This window comes from Pyrgilauda ruficollis, unplaced genomic scaffold, assembly GCF_017590135.1.
Source record: "Pyrgilauda ruficollis isolate IOZ18807 unplaced genomic scaffold, ASM1759013v1 scaffold42, whole genome shotgun sequence".
Classification (NCBI taxonomy): domain Eukaryota; kingdom Metazoa; phylum Chordata; class Aves; order Passeriformes; family Passeridae; genus Pyrgilauda; species Pyrgilauda ruficollis.
This window is the reverse complement of record NW_024525712.1, coordinates 1,208,212-1,231,528: the sequence shown is the minus strand read 5'-3', so window position 1 is coordinate 1,231,528 and position 23,317 is coordinate 1,208,212. Positions and strand designations below refer to the sequence as shown.

General features: G+C 42.1%; 1 protein-coding gene across 1 annotated transcript; it reads left to right on the top strand.

Moving 5' to 3' along the window:
* Positions 1 to 17,489: 17,489 nt before the first annotated feature.
* On the top strand, positions 17,490 to 19,992 carry KCNF1 (potassium voltage-gated channel modifier subfamily F member 1). Its single transcript, XM_041477929.1, has 2 exons — positions 17,490 to 17,856; positions 17,958 to 19,992. The coding sequence occupies exon 2, from the start codon at positions 18,157 to 18,159 to the stop codon at positions 19,618 to 19,620; it is 1,464 nt and encodes a 487-aa protein (XP_041333863.1). The 5' UTR covers positions 17,490 to 17,856; positions 17,958 to 18,156; the 3' UTR covers positions 19,621 to 19,992.
* The last annotated feature ends 3,325 nt before the right edge of the window (positions 19,993 to 23,317 follow it).

The window sequence follows — 23,317 nt, the reverse complement described above, 5'->3', positions numbered from 1 at the left end:
GTGGCCAGAGGAGCCCAATGACATCTGAGCTATTGGCATGAGGTTGATGAAGATGATGCAGGGCTAATTGTAGTTCTCTGTGTTTCTGGCTTTGGAAGTCAAGCAGGAAACAACTGAAGCATCTAAAATGGCTCCAGTGCCTGTGTGTGGGCAAGTGAACCTCGTCCTGAAATTCAATACAAATGAGAGATGGTCAGTCAAGTTGGCAGAGCTTCACCCCACTCCCCCTCAGAGTGTGACATCTGATTTGAGGAAGATTGCCACTGTGCTTTGCTGCGGACATAAATTGATAAATAATCCATCCTCTTGTCCCACCAGCAGAGAAACAAAGATGAATATGGCTTTCCCAGTCAACTTTGAGAGCATGAGGCCTCTATGCCATCTTCTCAAGGCAGTGGGAGAAGGCCAAATGGAATCCTCAAATGGATTTTGTCTTGGGAATGGAGGCTTGGCTCTACCCATGGCTGAGTTCTCTTTCACCTCTGCCATCCTGTTGACACCTGCATGATGACACAGGGAGAAGGCAAGTCTTTCTGTAGATCTAAGTGTGCACAGGAGCTGAATGGTTGTACCATCCCACATGAAAACCTCCCAAGGAATATGGTTGGAAGTGACATTTTCAAAGGTAAAAGGGAGCATTCCTGAGTAACTTCCAGAGGTTACCTGGCTCCTTCTTATGGTGGACTTAGCTCAAGAGTACTCATGACAGGTACTTAATTACCTACAGCATACTGTAGGTAATGTTTGCCTTATATTTCCCAAGAGATCCTGCTTTTAACATCTGCTTATGGCAGTTGTTAGAAGTTTTATTTATTCTGTGGAGTTTTCTCCTGATAACAGGGGCAGCTGTTCTTCACAGTCAGCTGTGCCTCACACTGTTCTTTAACTTCAGTGCTTTGGGATGTAAATATTCCCCTCAATGCCTGGCTAATAGCTCAGAACAGATCTGCAGCTCCTCTTGACACTGACAAAGTCATGGGATTCAGTCTGAGAAAAAGCATCCCAAATTCAGGTGTCCACATGCTTTGGATCTGACAGGGTCATTGCTGTAATCCCATGGCAGGTTTATATCCTGCAGTGGCAACACAGACAAACTGAAAAAACTTCCTAAGGCAAGTACTTTCAGCTTTTTTATGCCTCAGAAAGATCAGGCCCCAGATAAATAATAAGTTGATTAATTTGTTACTCTGACAATCTACTGTGAATAGCCATCTACTTCTTCTGTGTCATCGTAAAAATCAGTCCTGCTTGGAATGGTGTAGGTTTTCCTAAATGAACAAAATTTAGGTAAGCTGATGGTGAATGCTTTGATATAAATGAGAGGGGGAAGCTATCTACTGAAGGTAGGGTTTTTATTGATCTTCCATTTACAGGTTGTTTAACTCTTCCTGTTTGCTCCCTATTGCAGTTACTATGTCTGCTGGGATTTACCTTGAATTAAACTACACAGAGCCTGGAGAATTTGCACCAGCTACATAAAGTTCTGAATAATTCAGTGGCTTTTGTGCAGCGCCTTTACTGAAATTAGAAACTGGAATGAAAGTTCTCATACAGACCAAAGGAATGTTAAGATTGGAGAATAAGGTTTTTATGGAGATATTTTTATGTAAGTAACAGAAAATGGAACTAAAACTGAAAATTCCAGCAAAGAAACCAAATCAAAACTACAATAAACAACCAAGAAATGAGTCTATAATGTAGGTCCAGGAGGTAAAGCACAGGTATTACAAATGAGGCAGTCTTAGAGTCAGCTGGGAGCACAAACAAAACAACTTTTTGTTTTAATGGGCCTTTTTAAAACAGTCTTTGTCTTTGGTTTTCAGCCAGCCCAAAATATCACAGTGACTGATGCCCTGTAAACACTCAGGCACCAAAAACAGCTGTCAGGTGGCTGAAGGAAAGAGGCCCAGCAATCTGGGGGAGCATCTCAAAAGGTTTCACCAAACGTTGTTGTCCTTAACTTGCCTGTGAATCTGAGTTGACTGTGTTTGTTTGCCATTTTGGCTAGAATCAAAGGTTTTAGACTGGTTTAAAAATTTCAGATAGGTTGGGTTTTGCTTGCTCATTCTGGCTTGAAACCTCACTTCTTTATCATGAACACAGGCCAGATGCCTTGGACATATGTATTCAACAGTTCTCTCAGGCTAGGTTTTCTTTTAGGTATTAGCAATTCCATCCTCATGTAAGATTTATAGAAATTTGCTGTGTACCCGTCCCTAAATAAAACTAAATTAACAAAGTGTAGACATTAATTCATGTGAATTCATTGGTTTTTGGATACTCCTTGACCATAAAATTATTAAAACAAGCTGATATTTCTATACAGCAGCTTCAACATCCAGGCTCCAAATGGTATTTACAAACACACAATTCATCATGCCTTGACTACTACATTTAGAAGATGGTTTATATCCTTGAATGCTTATTTCCTTCAGAAATGTAGTTTGTTCTAATAAGTTACATTCTCTATTTAAAAACCTATCTGCAGAATACATTTATTTTACTCTGAGCATGACAATTGTGTCTCTGTCACCAGGGTGGACTTTGCCAGTACAAACTGGAAGTCTGCTCTGCAGCAAGCAGTATTCCTGCTGTTTAAACCATGAGTCCTGTAAAGAGCTAGCTGGCCTTCTTTTTATGATTTCAGATCTGTATAGAAACATCTGCTACCAAAACATAACCATTTGTGGATGGATTAAAACAAAATCTCAGTTGTCAGCAAATGTCTATTGATCCCTTCCTCTGGCTTCCAGACACTGGAAAGCTGGGACTGCCAGATAAGACAAAATGAATGGGGATATTTTTTTTCCAATGCTAATAGCACTGTGAGGTTGCAGACTGTCTTCAGCCACTCACTCTTCTTATTCCTTACATCCTCTGCCCCAACTATTGTTTTTGGAGACTGCTGTCACTTGTAATGCTTGGTCCACAAACCAGTGCATGGAAATTTGGCACCTCGATGTGATATGGAGCAGGATGCTGAAGCCAGAGCTGAAGGCCTGCCCAGGTAATTCTTGTCCTTGGCATGCAGGAGGGCAGGAGTGCAAGCCTGAGTGAAGAACTGCTGCATCCAACACTGCTTGGGTCCACTCAGAATGAGAGCCAGGCAAGTACTGAAAGGAGAATCTCCCATGAGTGAGCCAGAAACACTCAGCATATTTAACCTATGTGCTCCTTCAGCAGCTGCTCCTGTGCTTGACTCTGAGCAAGGGCTGTGGTGGTGGGGAGAGGGAGCTGGCAGATGCAGAGCAAATCCCAACACATGGGAAAATCTAAGGTGTCATTTCTTTAGTCTTTCTTTGTTACACACAGATTTACCCAGTGGTCATCAGGCAGCATTTTCCAGTTTTAAAACCTGGTGTTACCAATGACACTGGTGTTCCCCTTCTGCAGTTGCATTAGTGTGAAAGAACATTTGCTGTATGAGGAGGTCAAGTTATCCTGGTAATAAACAGCTTTGCATTGGAGTATCTGTATCTCAGTTAAAACTCAGGGTGATGGTAGTATATCCATGTGGCTAAAGAGTCCTAACTGCAATGGGTAGTGGCACAAATATGCAGTGTAGTCCAGCTTCTTAACTGGTAGTTCTTCAGCACATCCTCTCAGCTTTAAATCTGTGCATGTTCATTTGACCTGGGGAAACAGGTGGAGGAGGCCAAAGCTAGGGACCATGAAATGTGAAAAAAGAAATATTTTCACTTTGGCAAGATTTTGAGTCCTTGCAGAAGGATTCATGGCTATGTTAGCAGAGGCAGGACACTCAAAGCTGCTGTTCTGTGAATAATTGAAAAGGACAATCAGTGTTTTCCCTCATACAGCAAGTGCCATGGTCTGCCGCTTCTCTTCCCCGGCTAGCTGATGTTGAGAGTGGGGGGGCGGCAGTTTTTCCCCCTGGAGCTCCTTGAATCCCAGTTGTCAGTTGTTTCGGCGCAGAATAAAACACAGGCAGCGCACAGGGGTCCCAGGGAAACTTTATTTGATGGTGTTTCTTCCCCTCTTTCTTCCTGGGCCCCAGCTAGGGGGCCAACAAAGACTTATATCTCAGGGGAAAGGCAGGGGCAGACCCAACTTCCAACAAATCAGGAGAGTTGGGAGTAAAAACCCAGGCGGGAATAACGGTAACGAACCAATAAACTTCCAAGGAAGAAAAACAGTCTTAGGAAATGGGTAAAATTTGGAGAAATAGAAACTAGAAACTAGTTGATGACATTTCTGGGAAAAGGGTGGAGACAAAAGAGAGACCAGCACCAAGGAAAACTACTAAATCACAAATCAAACCATAGTCCCACTGATAAAACAAAAAGCATGATACAACAATGGTCCAAGGCAAGATAAAAGAAAAATAATCAAATTTTGTGACCTAATAAAGAAATTAAGTGAATGAGAAAGACACTGGTCATGACAGCTAGTTTTGTTTAGCAAAGATTACTTGAGCTTTTTGTTGTCGTTGGTTTTGTTTGTTTGCTTTTGTGCTGTTTCCCTAAAAGAGCTTTATTGTTCTGTTCCTCACATGACAGTACCTTTCTGGCGGCCACTCAGTGTCCTTTTACAGCAAGGAATTGGTGTCTGAAACCCTGTTGTGTGCTTAGGGAATTTACTGTGCTGCAGAAATGCTGAGACTGTAACACCTGAATGTTCAGAGAGAATGTAGACAATGAAACTGTACTATTATGCTAATGTCTGTACACCACCAGATTTCCTTCCAAAATACTGCTGAGGACATATAATCTGAGAAAAATTAAAAATATTACCAAATAATGGATTTATATTCTTAGGCTAGAAAAACTTCTCAAGCTTAATCTGGTAAAATAAATCTCTTTTCTTCTAACTACCTTTTATTTGTTGTTTTCCTACACCAGAGACCAGACATACACCAGGAAATTTACTGCTAGCTCCAAATAGAATAAAGTTGCTCATCTAGTGGTAAGAAATGTACATATTTTGGGAAGGATAAAATGTCTACTTCATGATTTTCAGTTACTCAAAGAGGTTATTTATAGAACCACAGCAAAGAAATTATGTTGTTCAACTGAAACATCCCACAACCGACAGTAAATATCAAGCTTTACACTTTTAAAAAGAAAAAAAGCTTTCCAAATATGACAAAAGAAAATTTCTTTCCCTAATGCCCACTGTGTGTGGGAAGACAGATGAGAGATGTGTGGGAGCAGTGTTTATTTTGGTGATTTTTTCCTTCCTCAGGCACCTGTGACAGCTTGTGCTGGGAGCCTTCATGAAGGCTGTGGAGAAGGGAGATACTCCCCAGAGTGAAAGATGGAGAAGGAGGTGGTGAGCTCAGCAGCTGACCTGTTTTGGACTCTAGGTGAGGTCAAAGGACATGCACAACATAAGGCTGAGCCTTCCTGCCTCTATCCTTCTACTTGCAAGAGGAAATCGTGATTTCTGGTTTTTTTGGGGCAGAAGCTGTCTTGTTCCATGAGTGTGCAGTCAGACACAGCACCTCTGTGCTGCAGAACACATGCCCAGTGTTAATTTTTCTTCATTGCTGTGACATGAGGTATCCCCTCTAAATGTGGAACAGTGGTAAAATATGGGTCTTTGCAGAGCTGGACCTGCAGAACCAGATCATGAGCCTGGCAATGATGAGGAGGCTGCAGCCTCAGGGATACTGTGCTGTCCCAAAGGTAACTTCAGATGGGTATTCTCACTTTCATCCTCAGAACCTGGAATTTCTAGTGACTCAACAGCTCTAAAATGGGTAGTGTCAGTGCTGGGCATAGGGGTATTTATTTATTCAAATTTGTTTGATGCCAAAGAGCCATTGGAAACAATCCATACATTTCCCTTTGCAGACACACTCACATAAGTTTTGTTTACAAACTGAATGGTTGTTATTGATGCAAAAAATATTACAGGTTACCATGTGGATAAAAGACTTTAGTGCATGAATCATGTGATCATAAAATACCAGCGGGGAGGGACCCCAAGGATCATCTGGTCCAGCCTTTCCTGGCAAAAGCACGGTCTAGACAAGATGGCCCAGCATCCTGTCCAGATGAACATTAAAAGTGTCCAGTATTGGAGAATCCATTACTACCCCAGGGAGATTATTCCAATGCTTGATTGTTCTTACTGTGAAAAATTTTCCAATTTTGTTTAACTGGAATCTCCCCAGGAGTAGCTTGTACCTATCATCCATTGTCTTTTCCATGGGACTCCTTGGAAAAGTCTCCATTTTCTCTATAGCCACCCTTTAAAAGCTGGAACATGGTGATAAGGTCTCCCCTGAACTTTCTTTTCTCAAGACTGAACAAACCCATTCTCTCAGCCTTTCCTCGTATGGCAGGCTGCCCGGTCCTTTTACCTTTTCTGTGCCCCTCTCTGGATCCCCTCCAGCCTGTCCACATCCTTTTCTGCAGAGCAGGGACCAAAACTGAACACAGTGTTCCAGATGAGGCCTGACAATCACTGAATAGAGTGGGACAATGACTTATTTCTCTCTGCTGATGATGTCCCTGACCAGCATCCTGTTGGTTTCCTTTGCTGCAGCAGCACAATGTTCACCCTTGAGCTGTTGTCCCTCAGGTCCCTTTCCCAGAGCTGCTCCCCAGACAGGCAGATCCCAGCCTGTGCTGCACTCCTGGACTTTGCTCTCACAGGACCTTACACGTGCCCTTGATGAACTTCACAAGGTTCTTGTCCACTCTTCCAGCCTATCCAGGTCTTCCTGCAGGGTGTTTCTCCTGTCCTGTCCCTGCTCTTGACTGCTATGCATTCCTGGCTGCTTTTTGCTGATTGCTGCAAAATTTCCCAACTACCTGAAAAAAAACCCCGATGATTCAATGATACCTGTGTGTGTAATTGCAATACTGATAGATAGTAAGTAGAGATAGTGCATATATTTAAAGAAAAACAGGACCATCTTGCAAGAAACTTGTGAGCAGGAAAAAGAGCAAAATAACTGCAGTAATATTCTGTATCTAAATTGAGAGAACTCTTTGTAATAAGTTTATGGTAAACAGACAAGGTAATATCACTTCCTCAGTTATTTGAAATATGCAGTGTGCTGTGAAACACTGTCTGGACCCACTTGTATTTATATGCTGTACTTACAATCTACAGATTTTTACCTGCTTTTTGAAATGCTGATTTGGAAGCTTTTGTATCATTTAAAAAAAAACTTACTGTCATCATCAAGTAACCTGAGACAGAACTCTTGCAGAATATAGCACCACATTATTAAAATTGTTAACTTACATAATGACTCAGTTTAAGAGAGGAATTGTGTGTGCAACAATTACATATTTGATAAGTTTGGCAAAAATTCACCAATTTTGATGGCACATTAAATTTTAGTCCAAACCCAGCCTGTGACAGTTTGGAAAAAAAATAAAAAATTAAAAAAAAAAAAAGAAAGCAGAATTAAGAGCATTATTTCAATTAGGAATGAATACAGAAGGAATTTAAAATATACTCCATCCTATTACCCTGAAATGCAGGGGTGTTGGACTGTTCTGCTCTGGTGCTGTACAAGAAGTTATTTTCCAGAAGATGAAATTCAGATGTTCCTACAAAAATATATTCATATAGGAGGTGTATAGAGATGTGTCATGTGTGAGGTATCTCAGTTTTTATTCTGGCCTTACAACTGTAACATTTACATGCTGTAAATATCAGGTATTTATGTTGCAGCGCTCCAGTTAGAAACCAGTTGTGGCTGGAGCAGTGAATATTTTTTTTTTTTTTGGAAGGATCCTAATTCCACTTTTCATTGCACTTATTCTGACAGAAAAGAAATTATTTTCATTGGTGTTTTACAGATTTTTGGCCACTTTTGAGATCTGATGCCATGCACGGTGGGTGGATCAGCTACTTCACTGTTTGACAGGGGTAAAGAGCGTTTCCATTGCACCCATGGGTTCCCTACAGGTTTTATTAAGGACATTCTTTCCTTTTGAAAAATGTACTCAGGGACAACAATTGAAGATGATTCAGGCTTAATAAGATGAGAAGGGCTACAGAGAAAACAAAGGCAAAAGCTAGTGAAAATCTATTTGGAGAATGTTGACTTTTTCTCGTGCCCTTGGGCTATATGTTCAGAAAGTATCCTTTTCTCTCACAAATCCCATCTGTCATTTCCAATTTCTAAGAGAGGGTCTGGCAAGGAAATGTGAAGAATCTCATGAGTGTTAGAATTACTGGTGTTGTACAATGGAAATAGAACAGATTATTTTTGACAGAAGAGATTCATGTCAGATAAATGAAGCTCAGTTAAATAGAAATTTGCCAAAAAAATGCAATAAAAACACTTAATCAAGATACATCCTTGTGTTGAAAAGAAACTGCTTTCATAATATCAAAATATATTTATCTCTGTAGCTAAAATGTTTAGTTAAGGTTTGTAATTTCCCTTTTTTTTTCCTTATTTTGGCCTTGTACTGCACTAGCAGCATTGTATTTATAACACAATATCAGAATGTAATATTTAGTATACAGTGTATAAACATTTTCACAATGTAAAATTTTAGTGTTGCTAAACTAAAGATTCCAGTGTCCTATATTTAGATTTGTTTGACACATTGCAAGGAAGTTTCAAAAATGTAGATTAGTTTTTCCTTCTTTCTGCATCTCAACAGAATGTCAGGGTATCAGAAATTCCTAAAAAATGTTATGTATATTGTAAAGGTCTAGTTAAAATTAATTCATGTTAGTCAGTCTTATCAAGGAAAAAGATTCAAGAGATGGCCAAACAGTAAATGGTTGATTATTAAATGAATTGTCACCAGCTCTGAAACAGAAATCTCAAGGAGATTTTGAAGCTGGGGAGCTGGGTTGTGGTTCCCCACTTATGCAGTGTCACCATTTAATTCTTCATGCATATACATCACAAATTTATTGCAAAACATACACAGTACCTGATTTTGATTTCTGTACACAACCAGTCTAAGACCAGTATGAAAGAATTCAGCCATGTATTGAGTAATGATTGATTATTTGGGATATTCATGGTGCTACTGGTATATCTGGCTCTGCTGTCAAATAAACCATAGGCAAACCTCTCTATCATGAGACATTGACAACTGCTTTTAAAACCCCAACCATAAGGTGAAAAACCATTTCCAAATACAGGATAAGGTAATTAAGTCTCTTCTTATTTTTATAATAGATATATAATATATAAAAAATATATAAAAAATATAATATATAGATATTATATATAGATATATATCTATATATACCTATTATATATATAATATATTATATCTCTATATAGGTATATACTATATAATTATTATCTATTATTAATTATATATATTAACATAATAATTTTTTTGTACATAGATATATAATATATAAGATCTGATAATTATGTATTCTGACCACATTTATGGAGATGTTTACATCTACAACCTGACCTCACATGTGTGCTAGTACTCACACTTACTGCAAAATAAAGGAAATCTTTGAGATTTGAGCTATTTTTGTAAGACTGTCTATCTTTATGAGACCAGCGAAATACTGAAGTATTTCTCCTGATTGAAGTTTCAGATTTGTAGAGCCAGAGCCATTATGGTTTCCATTCTGATCTTTAGTGCAGTGCTACTTTCTGTCAGGATAGGGATTTTTATGTTGATTTGTAGGACGTGTCCCAGTGATTTGTGGATGTTCTGACCAGCGAAGTGGTTCTTTTTCCTGGTGGCTCTGTTACTGTGTAGTCTCAATAATATGCACAGAGGCCTAAAGAAAATGGTAGGGAGGACTGAGCAGTTAAAAGTGGGTATAGAGCACGGGGGAGATTAGATTAAGGTTAAGTTTTAGCACCCTTGCTGTCATAGGCAGGAACTCTTTTCTCAAGGTCACCCAGGAGAAGTCGCAGGGGGGTTGGAATCCTCCTGCTGCCATGAGTGAGGAGCCCCTGCCTGTGCTGTGGTTACCCTGTGTTAGTCACAGCAGCAGCTTGCAGGGGAGCTGGGCAAGAGCAATGAAGTCCTCGTTACTCATCGGGACAGAACAATGGGAAATGATAGAGAATGGTCATAAAGAAAGGTTTTAGCAACAGCATTTCCCATTCATCACTGAGCCTCCTTTCATCTTAGCCCTTTTTTATTTTGCCCAGTGGGATATCTTGGATTCTGTAGTTTCATCTTTGAGGACACCACTAGTGCACGCAATGGATGGTGGTGTTCTTGTCACATTGTGCAAACGGGCTTATGACTCTACCCTGAGCAAAAAGTGAATCAGTATGAAAGATGTCAATACAATGTTAAAGAGCACATAGTAATGAAAGGCATTTAATTTAGTAATGTTAAATGAAATCTTAAATGAGCAGAACCGATTATTGTATAAAGCAGAATGGATAAAAGGCTTGACTCATCCATTTTCTAGACAAATCACTTAGAAATATGTGGGTTAGCTTTAGAGCCATTCAGACAATGTAAAACCTTATTTGTAATCTGTTTGTCAAATTAAAAATGTTTTTTTATTTGACTCCTTTGTAAGCCATTAAGAAATACGATGTGTTGCCAAAGAGCTTAAGATAAGTAGCAAGAAGGCAAAAGACTTGCCCAGTGGCAGATGACAGATCCAGAGTAGGGCCAGGAAATAATTTCTGACAGACTGTTTGTCCTCCAGAAAATGTAGTTTTGATTGACTTAAAACTTTTTGTAAATTCCACTCAAATTCAGTAAACACTTTTGCTAATCAAAGCTAAAGAAGACAGGCAAAAAAGGAGATGCTGAAAGCAGTTTGTCAAGGTAGGGTCACACAGAGATTTGGTCTTCTTTTTTCAAAGGCAACAAGAATAAGAACATGGTCCCACCACTTCTGAAAGCAATGATTTGAACACCAATGGAAGAGGAAAGCACATTTGATGTTCTCCTTTCTCTGATCTATATTTGAAGAGTTTACTAATAAAAAATTACTGTCATCACCACAAATGTGCATGCTTTAGTGCTTCTACTCTATGCTGGCTGTGGGAAATACCACATCCTCCAGTGCCTGACTGCCTTCCTGGCCACAGGCAGGACTGTCACTATCCCAGGAGATGGAGGGAGCAAGTCCAGAGAGCCTGCAAGCTGAGGGAGTCACTGTCAGCAAGGGGCTCTAGGGCATCCTGCCACAGCCCTCAGTCCTGCAGGGTTTAAGGAAGTCAAATGCCCACAGGATGCCTCCATGGGTAATTGCATAATTGTGAAAACATGAACTCTGCCTCTGCTTCTGCCTACACGCCCTCCTCTCCTTCATCTTGTACCACTTGCTGCAAGATGGAAAACTATAGCTGCATTTACAAGAGCCTCTGAGAATTGCAGGCTTTGCTGAAGCCTGTATTTTTCTCTCTGCTGCCATGTTTCCTAGAATCAATGAAAGTATTTTATTTTTTATTTCTGTTTCAATGCACTGATGAATTGTTTTCTGGGTTTTTTTTTTTTTTTTTTTTCCAACAGGTGTTCTTTACAGCTTTTTCATAGAAAATATTACATATACTATCTTCTTCATTGAGCACACATACAGGAGTACTTTTGACCATAGCAGCAGAACTATGAATTATTTGATTATGTTCCCCATTTTGATTTGACACAATAAAAAATAGTTTAAATAAAAATAACTTCTATATTTAAATGGTACACATTGAATCGTACACATGCTCCTCTTTCAAAGAATTAGGAATGATAGCTTGTACAGAGTATTGTCAATCACCATTCAAACTCCAAGAACAGTAGAGGGCTGCAGGGTTGATTTTTACAAAGAAAACACATAAAAAACCAGAAGACATATTAAAAATCTCTGTCCCATCAGTCTTATATCTGTCTTTGTGTCTTGGCTACCAAAACTTAGGAGACAGTCTGCCCATCGCACCTCCCTCTCTGCTGCCACAGCCTTGGTGTTTTCTTCAGGTCAGTTATTGGTAACAAAATCATTTGGTTGTGATGGGAATGTTCACCTTTAGGAAGGCCAGGCCCATCACTTCACCAGAGCCACCAGCAAGACCCTCTTATATCACCACTACATTTATCTGCTTACTTACCCCAGTACCATTTACATTTCTTTGCTGGGCCTCCCACATTCGAGCTGGCTCCTGGGAAGCAGCACCAGGATGTCGTGGGTCCTGCAGGAAATGGCTTACAGCAAGTCGTGATAAAAGTCAGCAGTGGGAGTGCAAAGGCAGCCAGAGCTGGGCAGTGCCAGGGCTGAGATCACCCATGTAAACTGCATTGAATCAGCTTGTGCCTGTTTACTATGATACAGCTCCTAATTGCATGTGCACATGCAAATTTTTGGACCATGGCCATACTCAATGTGTATGCAATTCATAATTTTTAAGTCATTGTTTCTCTGCAACTGTAGCAAGTCTTTTCACCTCGTTTTTTGCTTTTCTTTGTACATGCAACCAAATTCAAAGTTTTTGATGGCAGTGTTTAAGAGCAAGAAACAGAATTCCAGTCCTTCCTCAAGAGACAGTGATGCTGTAAACAAGCCAAGGTTCTTAAATCTTTTACAGCATCTCCAACTCCCATCCTATTCATGGCTCACTGATATGCTTAATTTGAGCCCATCTGTTAGCTGCTTAAAGTGAAGGTTGCATTTTATTTATTTAAAGTCATTTACATTAAATCAGAGATTTGGCTGTACTCCTGAGTGGTCACTTAAGGCAGGTCTAATGGTACAGGAAAACAGACTCATTAATGTCAAATGGAAAGCAAGGCCAATTGAAATTTGCAGCAAGCCATTACCAGACCTTTAATAAGGTATTAATTAAAAGCTCTGATACAATAAACTGACTATGTATAAATTTTGAACTTGAAAAAAAGAACAAAGTAGCTAAGAGAGGGGAAATAAACTGGGAAAAAACTACTTTGACATAATAGTCTTGGAGAAATATGTAAATATGCTGGAAACAGAGACACGTGAAACCAGATTTGTGAGGTGAACGTATCTGTTACAGCCCATCTCAGTTCAGACATTTAATAACCTCTTGTTCTTAATATATCAATCTGAAGGAAGTCTCATGTATTGAGAAACATCATACAAAGCATGGAGCTGTATTAAAAGAAGTAGACAATTTGTTTCTCTAGCTTTACAGGGACCTTTCTTTTACCATATCAAGGGATTTTAAAGACTCATCTGTTGCTAGAAATAGCAGCAGTGGGCAATGAACGTCTTTCATGCTGAAGCTCAGATTCACTCCAGTACACACACACAAGACACACATCAGTGCTGGGACCACGAGCTGCTGCCACTGCATCACAGAGGTTTCCTGCAGGCAGTCAGTGCCCACAGCTCCTCTCCCGCAGACCCTGCTGTTAACAGTGCATGCCATCGAGTCATGCCCTGCTGCCCTTCAGATATGCTGGGGAGGAGCATGAGGTTGGTGCTGGTGCTGTGGCAGTGCCACCACATCCATGCTGGGAACCACAGTGCCCATGGGAAGGCAACCCATGTGTTCTTGATGTGTCAAAACAGCTGACTTTATTGCAGAGCATGTTATAAGGATAAAAGAAGGTGTGATTTGAAAATAGATTTGAAATATTGAGCTATAAAGGATAAACCAGCACGTTGCAGTAGCTGGATTAATTTGCCAAAGAGGGGGTGCTGGGTCTTCCAGTGTGATTGTGATGTCGCTGCACTAACCAGTAGAATCCTCCTTAGATTTGGAAACCCTAAAGGGTTCTTACAGCAAAATATTTCCTGAACCTCTTACTAAAGCTGGCTGTGGTAAAGTAGTCAGAATAGGTTATCTGCTTCCCATTTCTTGTGATTGGCACGAAGTAATTACATGGTGCTTTTTTTTTTTTTTTATTTTTTACAGAACCTTGTACTGTCAGCTGAAGAAGCGATGTCCATGCAACTGGCTGAAAACTTTGACTCCACAATACCCCAAGGAAGGGAGGAGGAATAAGATATTTTCATTCTCCATACTCCTTTAGGTCCCTGATGGACTTTTCTACATTTTGATGACATGTTCCTGTCTCGAGTGGCTCTCCATAGTCTGCATCTAGTTGAAATAAGTGGTGAAGTAAGTGGTGTGTTAGATGCTGAGATCTCTTGCTGGATCTATTACAGGTCCAGTGCTGCAAGTGTAATTTAACACCCAAATATGACACAACAGAAGTGTGTGAGAGGGTTATACTGAGTATAAGAAGATTTACATGTGCCCAAGGATGTCTCTAGGCATTGAGGCAAACTGACAACTGGTCTCCATCTCTCTTAAATCCTTTTAATCTGCAGTACTGGTGCTGCCTGCAAATGCTCTATTAGGAATTGTCTCTGATGGCCACATGATGGCTAGGAAATGTCCATGTTAGCTGGTCAGTGTGGGCTGGATCTGTGCCAGACATGCTTTATCTGTTTCTTACTTGGACAGAGTCAGGCCCCTAAACTTTGTTGAGCCCATGATTTTGGGAGAAGGGAGAGGTCAGATGCAGGGCAGTGCTCAGTGCAGGCAGAGGCTGACTGCACCCCAGCCTGCTTGCAGAGAGGCTGTCCAAGTCCTGCCTCTGTACTAAGCACCCACCTCTAAGTGGAATCCAATCTTATCTCCCTAGGGTTGGCTCCTAATCCATTCACAGTCCTTCAAGTACCACTACTGCCCACAGCTCCGTGGGGAGCAGCTCCGTGCATCTGACAGGAGGACAGAGGTGCTGGCTGGGATTCAGGGATGTAGTATGAGCCAGACTAGCACTCAAGAGGAGCAGTCTCTCTCCCCAGATTGGCACAAAGCCACTCAGGGGTAAATGTCCTTTCCCAAAAAGTGGTCAACAAGGGAGGCAAACCTTGAAGGTCAGCATCCCTGGGGACCGCGGTTACTGCAGGTCCCTGTGCTGCACTGTGGTGCTCTGTGCCACCCACTTCCCTCGTGAGGAGCCAGTGTCACTGGGACCCACTCTGAGCTCCACCTACACTTTGTGGACCAAGCCCTGTTGGGGTTCAGGCCCACTCCTGGACATTGGCAACCCCACCAAAGGCAGCCCCCAGCAGGGATGTCCAGCAGCGCAGGAGCCTTCTCTCAGCCTGCAGGGCTTGGCGTCCAGCTGGGTCTCCTCCTCCTCCTCCCTGAAGGAGCTTGTCTGAACCACAGCCAAAACTTAACACAACTGTCAGCTCAAATCCATGTGTTGTTCTCTGAGCCAAAGCACCGACGCAGGAAAAACCCCCTCTGTGTTTCTTGTTGGGTCTGTAGGAATTCAATTGCCAGCACATATTGCTTCCAGCAGACACAGCACAGCTTGACCTGTTCTCACAGGCAGCAGAAGCTGAATTTAGGAGCCATAATAATTGCAGCAATCTGGTCATAAATGAATTGCAGGGCAACAATTATCTACTGAAATTTTTAGATTAGAGAAGCTTTCTTTTCATGGATGAAAAATGAATTAAAGGAATGAATTATTATTTCTGCTCCTGTTGTTTGCTGATCTGTGATACATCTGATACAAACATTCATCAAGCAAGCCTGTATCACTCTTTTCAGTTACAAAAACAAGGGTTTAATTTATTATGATTTCCCTGACCGTTCTTTGGATCATTTACATTTGCCCAAGTGGATTTAAAATGCTACCAGATCTCCTCTAACATTTCACAGGCACATTGAAAGGTGTAAAGAACTCTGAAAAGGTGCAAGACGAGGGAGAATAAAGCACAAGGATTTTAGCAGCCACACTAAGTAAAGTCTTTATAAGGACAGATCTGGCATTTCAAAAATAGTTTCTTCTCAACCTTTTGAGAATGTGCTGAGATTTATCATCTGAAAGGAGCTGATTTCACCTTTCAAACGGAACAATGTCCTCTGTGCCTTTTGTAGGTATTTGTTCTGTAAAATGGATGGGAGGGATGGGGGGGAAAGGTTTCTGTGTTGATCGTGCTGGACCCTGCATTGGTTTCTTATCATTACCTAGAGAAAAACCAAAAGGTCACTGGAATGAATTGTTTATCAAAGAGAGTACGATCTGAGATGGTTAAATCTGAGGATTTAAATCTACAGAACTTTTCTCTATGCTCATGCAGCATGACAAAATTTGATGACTAACTTTTCCAGATCTTGATTTTGTTTTGTAAGATTGGATAAGTAATCCCATCTGCATTTTCTTCCGTGCAAGCATGTCACTTCTATTGGCATCTTAAAATTTATTTTGCTAATGCTAAGTTAGTTAGTAAGCAGGAAAGCCACAGGTGGGTAATTATTTATTGATGAACCCAGAAACTGAGGGTTTTTCCAGGTCTCCAAAGTATTTCTTTCGTCTCAAGAAGCTTGCAAGTATCAGCAAATTTATATGTGCCTGGAAAAAAATTCAAGGGACTTCTTGTATTACACCCAAAGTGTGCAGCACAGGAGTGCATGAAGGTGACACTGGCCTCCAGAGGTTCACAGTACGACATTAGTCTATTAGTAGACTAATAGATATTACTCTCTTGCTGGGATCTGATATTCCCTTTTCCTGGGTATGTGACACTATGAGCACACACCATGTCAAGATGAGGTCTGGTGCACAGCCTCTCATTAATCACCCATAAGCTTCCGAGACAGTGGAGCAGGAACACTGTGTACTCACCAGGGTCCCCCTGGCTGTGTGACACCAGCAGGAGGACAGCAGGCACAGTGCAGATCTCACCTTTCTCCCAGGATGGACACAAGCCTGGAGAAGCAAACAGTCAGCTGGATTTGCTCCTCTCTATTCCCGTCTACTGAGAAGCTTTTCAGAAGCCAGTAAATTGGAAAAGATCACAACTTGCTGGTGCAGATCATTCTGCTGTGGCTAGAAACAGTTAGCTTATGAACTGTAGGTTTTCCTGGACCCACTAAAATCAGCTGTAGAGTCAGATTTAATAATTTAAGGGCGGTAGGTTTCCTGCATGTAGAGGTTCAGGGGGAAAATGTTCACCAAATCCTGGAATTCGGAGAAAACAAAGTCAAAAGGAAGTGCTTGTTATTCTACTTCTACTTTTAAAGAGCTGGATGTAGTACAAAGCATTGCTTCTGGTAAGTAGCAGTCACTGAGAAATCATAATAGATGAAAATTACTCAAACCCTCCTCAGGCTCAGCTGACTACAGGTCACAGAAACATTGCTAAAACTGAGGACCCAGAGCTTTGGGAAACATGCACAGAGTGTAGGGGAAATTTTGCTCCTCATCTGCAACAGAAACTTTATGGTCTCTGCCACTTTCTCAGACACCAGCACAAATTAACTCAATGTCCTGACACAGGACAGAGATGCTCTAGAGTTGCTCCAGTCCCTCCGAGAGCAAGATATTCTGCCATACATTTATTCCCAAAACACGGTATTGCTTCTTCTGGTTTCTGCCCGGAGAAAATGTTTGTGTGTCCCTCTGCAGCTCTGAATGATTTTATACATGATTATGCTTTGCATGTGATAAAAAAACTGTTTAAAAAATTCCTTAAAGTTCCTGTCAGTATAGAAACACATCATTGTACCACTGGGCAGGCGTATAAATAGCTGAGAAGGGCTTTCTGTGCAGCTGGTGCTTTGCTGCGTTTCACCAGGAGAGGGTAGAGTTTGGAAAGGACTCCTGGCAGCCTGGGCTCCCTATTGTGCTGGGAAACAGCGAAGGGAAAACAAGCACAAGTTTCTCCTCTGCCTGTTTGCACCGACTGACTATGTGCGAGAGTCAGCAGATGAACTCTGGAAGACCTTAAAGTAAACAGAAAACGGAAAGAGAAACAAAATTCCAAAGCAGCTTTCTAGGGAAGGGTGCGGGGCCGGAGGGAGAAGCCGCGGCAGCTCCCGCGGGCTCGCCCCGCCGCGTCTCCCAGCTGTCACTCACCGCTGCCTTAATCAGAGCTCGGGATTTATCTCTCTGCCGTGACTTCCAAGCTGTGAACACATATCACTTTTAGAGACAGAATGGGACCTGAAAAGACTCTCGAGCACTGAACAGAGTGGTGAGTTTTATTAAATGGTTTCTTCTCTTTCCAGTCTGCTGGAGCTTTCTAACTCCCTGCTTGCAGGCACAGCAGCCCGATGACTTGTCTTTTCCCTGCAGCTTGTTGCATTCCTCACCAGGCTTTCCCGACCGCAGGTTTCTGTCAGTAACCTTTCCCACCAAGACTCCAGGGCAGTTTGGTGACATTTGTAACAGAGCTGGCTCGGTGCTGATTTGCTTTCATGAGAGAGTAAAACCAAAAAAGCTGTGAAACCAAACAACGGGCTAAAAATCAACAAAAATCCAATACAATTATAAAATGGCAGGTGACTCTAGGTTTCCAGATGTGGACACTGATGGATCAGAAATAAGTGAAGAAATGGAGATTGTGGTCAATGTCGGTGGGGTAAGGCAGGTGTTCTATGGAGATAACCTGAATCAGTACCCAGAAACACGGCTGGCAGAGCTGGTCAATTGTTTATCGGGGGGATACGATAGCATATTTTCCCTCTGTGATGACTATGATCCTGGAAAGAGAGAGTTTTACTTTGACAGAGATCCAGATGCTTTCAAATGCATTATTGACGTGTACTACTTTGGGGAAATTCACATGAAGAAAGGAATATGCCCCATATGTTTCAAGAATGAAATGGAATTTTGGAAAGTGGATCTGAAATTTTTGGATGACTGCTGCAAAGCTCACCTAAGTGAAAAAAAGGAGGAACTGGAAGAAATAGCCCGAAGGGTGCAGCTCATTCTGGATGATTTGGGAGTAGATGCCTCAGAAAGTCGCTGGAAAAAGTGCCAAAAATGCATCTGGAAATTTCTGGAGAAGCCAGAATCATCCTATCCAGCTAGAGTGATTGCTGTACTGTCCTTTCTGTTTATTTTGACCTCCTCTGTTGTGATGTGTGTGGGGACCATCCCGGACTTGCAGGTGGTAGATGCAGAGGGGAACCGTATGGAGCACCCGACCCTGGACAGCATCGAGACCGCCTGCATAGGCTGGTTTACCGTGGAGTACGTGCTGAGGCTGATCTCCTCTCCCAACAAACTCCACTTTGCCCTTTCTTTCATGAACATTGTTGATGTGCTAGCAATACTTCCCTTCTACGTCAGCCTGACCTTGACCCACCTGGGAGCCAAGCTGATGGAGCTGAGCAATGTCCAGCAGGCTGTCCAGGCACTGCGCATCATGAGGATTGCAAGGATTTTCAAGCTTGCACGGCATTCCTCAGGTCTCCAGACCCTAACCTATGCCCTGAAACGCAGCTTTAAGGAGCTTGGGCTGCTCCTCATGTACTTAGCTGTTGGAATCTTTGTCTTTTCTGCCCTAGGTTATACCATGGAACAAAGTCACCCCGAAACTTTATTTAAAAGCATCCCTCAATCATTTTGGTGGGCAATCATTACCATGACCACAGTTGGATACGGAGACATTTACCCTAAAACAACACTAGGAAAACTGAATGCTGCCATCAGTTTTCTTTGTGGAGTGATAGCGATCGCCCTCCCCATCCATCCCATCATTAACAACTTTGTCAGGTATTACAACAAACAGAGAGTTTTAGAAACAGCTGCTAAACATGAATTGGAGCTGATGGAGCTAAACTCTGCTGAGGGAAAAGCCACAGGCTCCAGAAGTGAACTGGAGGATCTTTCAAGGGAAGGCAAAGAGGGTCCTTTTTATAGCAGCCGGATAAAAGTCTCCCACAGTGACACCTTTATTCATCTCCTGTCAGAAGAGAAACACCATAGGACCAGGCTTCAAAGCTGCAAATAAACTGTGAGCTGTTGTCAGCGCTAAGCTACAGATTGGGACAACCTGACAATCAGCTATGGAAGGGACTCGCAGATCTGTCAGAGCTGGGAGGGAGCACTGCTTTGCTTTTCCAACATGAATATAAATTAACCCCATGCCTTCTCCATCAACAGTTGGTAAGACTTTACCGTTATTAACCCAAAATAAAACAGTAGGACTCCACTGAGATCAGACTGCTTATATTGAGTGTGCTCTGACACAAACCATTTGTAACCATTTCAGAGACTGAGAAGTCCTTCCTGATCCGTAAATGTTCAATGACCCGAATGTGCAACATTGCCACATCAGAACTTTGTACCTGTGACAATAAAGAGCAGCATCACACAGATTGTGTCTTCCAGGCTCTCTTCAATGCCTTTGCAGCTAGGGGAACTGCTCCTTAAAGAAATTAAAGCAGCCTCTCATTTGTATTAGATTCAGGCTTACAGCAAAATGTTACAAGCAGTTTGAGCCTAGAGATACTGAAGGTATCAGTATATACTGTGCAGAATATTAGAGTGAATAAATGGCTTTGTTTTGTAAAATGTACTTTGGGGTCAACTTTTGAGTAGGTTTCTGTTCCTCTTTCCAGAAAAACTGTCATTTTCAATGGGACATGAAACTATATTTTGAGCAGAGATGCAGAACAGAACCAATGTATTTTAAGGAGCAAATTTAAAAATATTTGTTCTAGCTATTAATTACTCATGGTTTATATATGCAGGGATCTTTCAGGAAGGATTTATGATTAAGTAGCTTTTTAAAACTGTAAGTTAAATCATGGTATCTTTAATTCTCTACTAAATCAAGGGAAGTTTATAAGGAAGTTAAATTGAGTAATTCTAAATAAGAAACTTTAACTCTTTGAAAGTAAGTGCACAGAAAGTTTCAGTAAAAATAGTATAGTTTCCAACTGATTTATGGTAAAATTATCTAGCTGACTAAACCTGTTATTAGGTTATTTTTTAAAATAACATACCCTTCCCCTACAACAATTGCAAACTTTGTAAACAATAGTTTACAGAAGTAGTAGGCACTAATCAGTATCTTATTCATTAATTAATATACTAATTAATCAACACCAGTGTGTAGGTACTATTCTTTCCAAAGGCAAGTACCATCTACATAAGTCTAAATTTGGTTGGTGTAAAAACTGTATGTGTAATAGGTCTGGTGTGTGCCAGAGAAATCCATTGAAACTAGGAGTTATGCCAGCTTGGAGGGAAGGGGAGCACTGGCACACAGATATATTTACATAAATTAGAAGTAGGATCCCAAATGTTTAAAGGGCTACAGTAGCTATCTTTATTTGTTCCCTTTTGGGCTGAGCAGCCCCTGGCCCAGGTGAAATGCAGCAACACAAGCCATGACTTATCCCTGGGCACCTCACGCCCAAGATCTCCCTACAGGTCTTTGGGACCTTTTTCCTGGGACATGGGCAAGCAGTGGGCCTGTGGCATCCAGCCCACAGGAGCAGGGACTGGAGGGGCACAGAGCTGAGGGATGGGCTCTGTGCTCCTTTCTGGCACCTTGTCTGTCCCTGTTCCCTGGCAGAGTGGTGTGTCTGCTGGTGGGGAGCTCCCTGTCCTGCTGGGAGCAGAGAGCAGTGGAGGCATGTGGGGGTGCCCAGCAGGGAAGGGCAGCTGCTCCTCTGGAACACCAGCCACCCTGTATCTTTCCTAGCATGGAAACCAGCCCCTGCTTCCCTAGGTTGAAGGCCTTTGCCAACATTACCCCTCACACCTCAAATTGCTGCTCTCCAGGGATACCTATGTGGTATCCCCATGCCTCAGCCCTGTGCCTGACCTGATGTCCTTTCGCCCAGTCTGTTACCCTGTCCTTCCTTACATACCTCCATCAAGTAAGATACTTCAAGCAATGTCTAAACATTTCTGTACCCAAATCCTTCCACCATTTGTGCCAAATTCTCTCCTGCCTAAGACAAACAGGAACTATGAGTACCTCCTCAGCCCAAGCCCCCCTTCACATCCATCCTCCCCTCCACATCCCTGCTCTTAGCCTCTAGAACTGCTCTCTCACTCTGTCTCACCTGCTGAGACCTGCTCCTTGCTGCCCAACAGCCTCAACTCCTCTCCCTGGCTGCCTGGCCAGGACTACAGCTGGCTCCCATCTAAAGGACAGGATCCTGTCCCTTGCAGAGCTTAAGACTTCCAGGTTACAAGTGTGGGCTGCAAACCAGCAAAAAATGACTCGGCTGGGGTGCTGAGGGTGGGAGAAGAGGGGAAACTAACAAAGCTGTGTGAGTCCAGCCTTATCTATCAGCAGGAATAGTACACACTCCTGACTTTGCTCGTGACATGCAAAGGGTAGCTGAGAGTGAATTAAGTTAGCAAAAGCATTTTCTTGAATGAGGAAAGTACTGTGTTAATACTAAGCAATATAGTCTAGAACTGCAAGTGCTAAATCCTCACTGCCATGCTTTGTGATTTATTTAACCTCACTTTAAATTAAAAAAAAAACCCCTCTTTTATTGGAAATAATTTTATGGGCTAATTTCTCCAAGGAGTTGTGCCTTTGAGCACCAGGCTCTGCCTATGCTCTGTCAGTGTGGAAAGAGTTTTGAGACAACCTTGGTGCTGCTGTAGCCCAGACAGGTCTCAGTGTGTCTTGCTGTGCTAGGGACCTAATTGTTGGATTTGTTGCTATAAGTGATGTTTTCTTAAAAGGCTGTGTATGGGCAGGATGGATTCCTGTCTATTTGCCTTGCTCACAGTGCAGAAAACCTGCAGGAGCTGGGGGAGACATGGGCAGTGGTGGAAGGATAGGGCAGGCTGGCAGCACGTGGTGAGACTGGAGAGGAGCAGGGGGTCTTGAACATGTAATTCTGATGGTGCAGAACAAGAGGTTTTCTGGGTCGCTGGGGAGACATCTCTTGCAAATCAGGAAACTACCATAAACCACTGGCTTTGAAATCAGGGCTGGACAGAAGGCTCTGCTCCTTAAAGAATGGAGTGATCTAGGGGTTGTTTGTTTTCTATTGTTTTAATATTCTACAGAACACAGCAGAGCTGATTTTCCGTTATTACAAGGCAGTCTAAAAAAAGAAAAGGATTTAAAAATCTGGAAGTCTTCAGGGTGGAAGGGGTGGATTAGAGAAGCTCTTTCTCAGAGAGTAAGCAACACAATCCAAAGGCTCTGGCATCCCCACTCTTTGACACAGGACTTTCTCAAGTCCAAATTTAGGACAAGCTCTGGAAGTCTTTCCAAAGGGGAAACTGCACCATTAACTGCACCTGCACCAACTGCTTGTTGCAGTTTTCATTTCTGTGCTCTGGGTGAAGTGGGCACAGGCTGCACCACTCAACCCAGCAGTGCCTTCCCCACATGCAGCCCTTCCCAGCACTTTGTGGGCACTTTGGTTGAGTCAACACAACTAAATTAATGAATGCAAGGCATTCCAAGTGAGACCATCTCCAGACACACATGGAAAACTCTGTAGCACAACTATCCCTCAGGGGAGCCCTGTCCTCATGTTTAATACCCTTCACCTGGGAATCAGGACTGGGATAGCCTGAATACATCCAAGTGCAGAAAAATCCAAATAAACCACCTGGATCTCTCCTTACTCTTGCTGCACAAGGACTCTACTTTGGACTCACAGGTGTATGAAGGAAAGGGGTCACTGTTTCCATAAGAAATTGGGAGTCTGGGAAAAAAA